Genomic DNA, 6,000 nt, shown 5'->3' with positions numbered 1-6,000 from the left:
TTCTACCGAGCTTACAGTGGTGACTGCCTCGGGGCGCCTGTATGGAACTTTACCCATTGAGCACAGTACCCATGGCTAAGGTTGGCTCGACATTGAATCAACGTTGAATTTACGTTGAGTTGTACGTTTCTGGTTAGGTTAGCACTCTGTACTTTGTACGTTGTGGCGAATAAAGAGAACGGTGTGATCTGTGACTGTGGCAGTAGCATGTTGTTGTTGTTTAAGATTCGCTACTCAGAACAATAAGTTTTAGTAGCACGGGCTATGGTGAGCCCGTAAGTGGAGGCTATTTGGAGCCATTAGGCAGTAGCAGTCAGAGCGTTAAGATATAGAGACAAGGTAACATGTGACTGAGGTGTTATCTCTGAGTACTCACCTAGTTGTGTTTGCGGGGGTTGAGCTCTGGCTCTTTGGTCCCGCCTAGGTCAGTCAGGTCACTGGTAAAACTGTTTGTGACGCTCATACTGTGTGCCAGTGTGAACCTCAATTATTTATTTATTTACTTATTTATTTATTTATTTATTTATTTATTTATTTATTTATTTATTTATATACAAGAAGGTACATTGGGTTTGTGAGAATACATAGCATGGTATTTACAATCTTGTAAAGCCACTAGTACGCGCAGCGTTTCTGGCAGGTTACTGCCATGTACTGACCACACCTCACCACGGAACATGGTATACTCATCATGTGAGAGCATAGTCAGTATACAATACGCATTATATCAAGTATTTAAGTTAACTCACATCTTGACCTAACGAGTCATTGGTAAGGGCACCTTGGTCGTTAATTTAAGTACACCTGCGTCAGAGACCTAACTAAATATGCCAGGCGGGTGCAGGTGTATTTATTACGGACATTAATATATGTATATATAGACCACACTTGCTTGTTTAAGACTTAATTATGCTTATTACCACTACAGCTGTTTCTCTGCCATGCCCCCCTGCATACAGTCCTTTATAATGCTCCTCGCGTACGGTTATAACTAAGTTACTAACTCCCAAGTATACCTATTTACTGCTAGGTGAACAGAGGCTTTAGGTGAAAGAAAACGTGCCCAACTATTTCTCTCCCGGTCTGGGATCGAATCCGGGAACCCTCATTACGAGTCCAGAACGAAGCCATCTAGAAAAAAATGTTGCCATGTAAGTCTGTTGTATCTGTGGCTGGCTTGTATGATGAACGATGATGTTAATGGTGGCAGCGCTAAGTGTTTGTGTTCTCACATGTGTTGTAGCTCTCGACTGACACCTGGTGTTCCCACACCTGCTGCTCGCACACCTGGTGGGTCCAGTCCTGGCGCTCCCACACCTGATGTGTCCACATCTGGTGGGGTCAGTCCTGATGCTCCCACACTTGGTGTGTCCGCACTTGGTAGGATCAGTTCTGGTGCTCCCACACCTGGTGTTTCTAGACCTGTTGCTCCCACCCCTGGTGTTTCCACGCCTGTTGCTCCCACACCTGGTGTTTCCACGCCTGTTGCTCCCACACCTGGTGTTTCCACGCCTGTTGCTCCCACACCTGGTGTTTCCACGCCTGTTGCTCCCACACCTGGTGTTTCTACACCTGTTGCTCCCACACCTGGTGTTTCAACGCCTGTTGCTCCCACACCTGGTGTTTCAACGCCTGTTGCTCCCACACCTGGTGTTTCTACACCTGTTACTCCCACACCTGGTGTTTCCACGCCTGTTGCTCCCACACCTGGTGTTTCCACGCCTGTTGCTCCCACACCTGGTGTTTCCACGCCTGTTGCTCCCACACCTGGTGTTTCTACACCTGTTGCTCCCACACCTGGTGTTTCAACGCCTGTTGCTCCCACACCTGGTGTTTCAACGCCTGTTGCTCCCACACCTGGTGTTTCTACACCTGTTGCTCCCACACCTGGTGTTTCAACGCCTGTTGCTCCCACACCTGGTGTTTCAACGCCTGTTGCTCCCACACCTGGTGTTTCTACACCTGTTGCTCCCACACCTGGTGTTTCTACACCTGTTGCTCCCACACCTGGTGTTTCAACGCCTGTTGCTCCCACACCTGGTGTTTCAACGCCTGTTGCTCCCACACCTGGTGTTTCTACACCTGTTGCTCCAACACCTGGTGTTTCAACGCCTGTTGCTCCCACACCTGGTGTTTCAACGCCTGTTGCTCCCACACCTGGTGTTTCTACACCTGTTGCTCCCACACCTGGTGTTTCCACGCCTGTTGCTCCCACACCTGGTGTTTCTACACCTGTTGCTCCCACACCTGGTGTTTCTACACCTGTTGCTCCCACACCTGGTGTTTCCACGCCTGTTGCTCCCACACCTGGTGTTTCTACACCTGTTGCTCCCACACCTGGTGTTTCTACACCTGTTGCTCCCACACCTGGTGTTTCCACGCCTGTTGCTCCCACACTTGATGAGGCAAGGTAGTGCCTCGCCACATGCTAATAAGATCCATTGACACATGCCTTCCAGTGTGGGTCATGCTGTCATGTTCTGACACGTATGCCTGACAGCGTAAGTCACATTTCATGTACTGACATTTATGCCCAACAATATATATCACATTATCATGTACTGACACTTATGCCTGATAGTATGGACCATATTTACCTAAATGTACCTGAGACGCACCATCTGTCTAGTGGCCTGGACGGAGACAAGAAACCGGCGGTTTATTAAAGGTCCCGCCATTTTTCCTGAGAACTTTTTCCAACTCTTATTTTAAACTGCCGTACAATCTTGACATTTACAGCCTCGGCAGGTAGGCGGTTCCATGGGTTTATAACTTTGTGGGTGAAAAGACTTCTGTTTTCTAATTAGATTGTGGCTTTTCGAGCTTGAGGCTGATGCTCCTTGTATGTGTTACACGTGACCTTTCAAAGAAGCTGTCTGGATTAATATCCTACAATTTATTCAGTATTTTCTATGAGGTCCACCGTGTCATGTCTGGTTTGACTGTTGTCAGTCTGTGGCCCTCAACCTTTCCTGGTATGAGAGTCGACTTCTGGAATGATTTTAGTCGCTCTGCTTTGCACCTTCTCCAAAGCAGATATGCTCTTCTAAAGATGAGGTCTCCATGCTTGCATACAATAAGCCAAGTGTCTAATCCAAGCAAGCCTTCTTGTGCAAGAAGGCTTGCACAAGAGATTTGTACAGTTGAATACCTACCTTCGTTTCCTTATAGTAAAAAGGTTCGTTTGACTATTCAGTTTCCTAGGGTTCGGTTGTTTTTATTGCAGTTCCCACTGGCTATGCAACTTTCTGGCTCCAAGGTCCTCTTCTTCTTCAATCTGCTGCGTGGTATTGTTGTTAATGTGATAGTTATGATGTGTATTGCTATGCTCCTACATTGCCAATGTTAAAAAGCATCTGTCTGTCTTCCGACCATTTGTGGAGTCTCTTTGTAAAGCCTCAATAATATTTTTACTTCATACTTTACACAGAGCTTAGTGTCATATGCAAATTTGATTATATTGTTTGCAATATTCTCATCTATATGATCTCACTGGTGTAGATGATAAAAAGTGTTGGCCCCAAGATGGAATCTTGCAGTGCCTAACTTACCATATGTCTCCAGTCAGATTCGTTTCCTTTTAGGAAGACTTTTTGCATTTTTTTTCAACCATTGTTTAATCTATTCTAGAGCTTTACCATTTATTCCATGTGCTTGTAATTTCCTTTCCAGTCTTTCACTTGGAACATATTGTCATGTAAGACACTGCCTGATGCCTGACACTGTGAATCATATTGCCATGTACAGACATTTGTGCCTGATAGTATTCATCATATTGTCATATAGAGACACTAATGCCTGACAGTGTGGACCATATTGTCATGTACAGACATTGATGTCTGAGTAATACAAGAGAATAAAAGAAATATAACGATTTATAATAAAAGATGGCGACAAGTAAATTTATTCGTATAGGACCCCCCTCTGAATCGTAGCTCCATGCAGACTTGCCACTGTGTGAGTGGTACGGGAGAGATAGTAATATAGAAAGGGGTGATCTGTGGTGCCGGGAAATGCCGTTGTTGTCTCTCTTGGTAGACATTATGAACCTGACATATTCTGAGTTCACGCAGTTTTTTGTAATCCATTTTGAAGGTGCTGACCCTCAGGAGCCTTTATAAAAAAGGCATGGAGGAGGTCAGTGCAAGGGTTGGGATAGGTTAGCTCTTCAGGTGTCAAATATTTAGTTAACGTACAAAGAATACATTTATCCCAAACATTTTGGTTGTAAAAACTTTGGTAAATATCCAAATATTACATTTGAGTGAATTATGATTTTAAAAGGTGCAACATATACCATGTCATTAAACAAATGATTAAGACAAGAGGCCGGGGATGGCAAACAATGTGCAGGTGGCACTATCCACGCAGTCTGTGCCAAGTAAACCTTTCATCCACCCCCGCTCACTGACTTCCCTTAGTCAACCTTCTAAAGTAATTAATGTACAGTGCCATACTAACAGCAAATACAGTTTAAAGTCACGGTGGCATACCTCGAAAAATTCAAGGGAAGTAACCTATCAAAGGGTTTGTCACTTATTTACTAAATTTGATTAGTGATAAACTATAGATAATAAGTCAGAACTGATGAGGGTATGAGCGTGAAGTGTAATGAGAATGGACGAAGGTGTATGAAGCCCCGGGAGCAGCCTGGCTACAAGAACACCACAACATCGCTCCTCCACACCGTATCGATTGGCTGCCTTGCGCACTACTACACTACTATGTGCGCAGTCTTTATAAAATATTGATGCCGTTTAATATTTCACCTATTTGAAATATAAATGTGCTGATAATATTTAATAAGCTAATATAAATAGTGCATTTGCATTAGAAATGTGTAAAGACCATGAGTCAAAATTTTTAAAATGATAATTGTGTTAGTGAGTATTGGAACGGTGCGGCGGCACGGTGTGGCAGTCAATAACAAACAGTCAGAGAGAGTACGAGATGCCATGAGGATGTGTCTAGGTTCATGACGTAGACTCTCACGCAGTGGACGCTTGTGTAGAACTGTAGTTGTCGTTGTATGTGTGTAGCACAAGATGTTTTTGATGTTTAATCATGTGAACAATGCTTATGCATAGAACTAGTCACTAGAGGAATGTCACGCCTGCTCACCAAGTTACCGTAGAACCCAGTTTGTGATCGCACCACCCTCACCTTTATTTTTGTAGTAATGTATCTTGTGAAGGCAACGTGCTTGGTGTCAAGCCACCCCCCGAGTGTCTTGCGTGAAGCCAGCACCTCTGCTGGTGTTGCGACAAGAAAACGAGTGTGGAGCAGCTGGCACAATGTGGTTTGAGCCACATAGTGTGGTTTAGGCCAACCCTCGCCCTCCCAGCTGGTGACAAGTCGTCCCTTGTACTACTTTAGTCAAGTGCAGCCCACCTTGACCTGTAGTGATGTCCCGCACAGTATTATAGTGATCTTCTATACAACTTAAGACTGCATGCTATGTTGCATACAATAGTGAAATGCCATGTTGATATGTGGCTGCACCTTGCACCACTTGATAAGTAATTTAACATGTGGTCTTGCTGTACACAGACAAGACTAACTAAATCCAAAGACTAGATCCATTAAGAGAGAGAGCTCAATTGGCTTGTGTGTTAGTGTCAGATTGGCTGTATCAGTCAGGGCCACTGCATGCTGGTATTTTGCGATTTCTTATTAATGGAATATTTAGGTTTGGGTCAAAACACTGTGAAGATGAGTACATTCAACTGGAATAGACATTAAATGGGAAATCTTCAGTGTGGTCCGTAACTATGGAAACGCCAAACTGTACAGTCTAATCTATTTAATCTAACCTGAAGAAAGTATAACAAGTACCTCCTCCTCGTGTACTGTACAGGTAAAACTTGAGACCATGATACTGTCACACTGGATGGATATCCATACCTTTCGGAAAACAGTAAGATTTGATGCTTTATCTTACTTTGGGCTGCAGTTCTTATTACTGTATCAGACTCATTAAGGTTAGATTTGAGTATAACT

General features: G+C 44.0%; 2 protein-coding genes across 7 annotated transcripts in view; both read left to right on the top strand.

Annotated features, from left to right (window-relative positions):
• The first annotated feature begins 1,184 nt into the window (after positions 1-1,184).
• Positions 1,185-2,414, top strand: LOC123769389 (uncharacterized). The gene has a single exon (XM_045760499.1). The coding sequence runs from the start codon at positions 1,185-1,187 to the stop codon at positions 2,412-2,414; it is 1,230 nt and encodes a 409-aa protein (XP_045616455.1).
• A 2,505-nt stretch (positions 2,415-4,919) lies between these two features.
• The window catches only part of tun (N-terminal glutamine amidase tungus), a 54,427-nt gene continuing 53,346 nt past the window's right edge, over positions 4,920-6,000 (top strand). For 3 of the 6 annotated variants that reach the window (XR_011223872.1, XM_045760342.2, XM_045760337.2), the window contains exon 1: positions 4,920-4,971. The gene's annotated coding sequence lies outside the window, so the exon portion shown is untranslated. Of the gene's footprint in view, positions 5,032-6,000 lie in introns of all 6 variants that reach the window. The other 3 variants (XM_045760340.2, XM_045760338.2, XM_045760339.2) reach the window with 3 other exon arrangements.

The sequence above is a fragment of the Procambarus clarkii genome, chromosome 66, assembly GCF_040958095.1.
Source record: "Procambarus clarkii isolate CNS0578487 chromosome 66, FALCON_Pclarkii_2.0, whole genome shotgun sequence".
NCBI lineage: Eukaryota > Metazoa > Arthropoda > Malacostraca > Decapoda > Cambaridae > Procambarus > Procambarus clarkii.
Note: the sequence above shows the minus strand (reverse complement) of the source record. Positions and strands in the feature narration are given on the sequence as shown.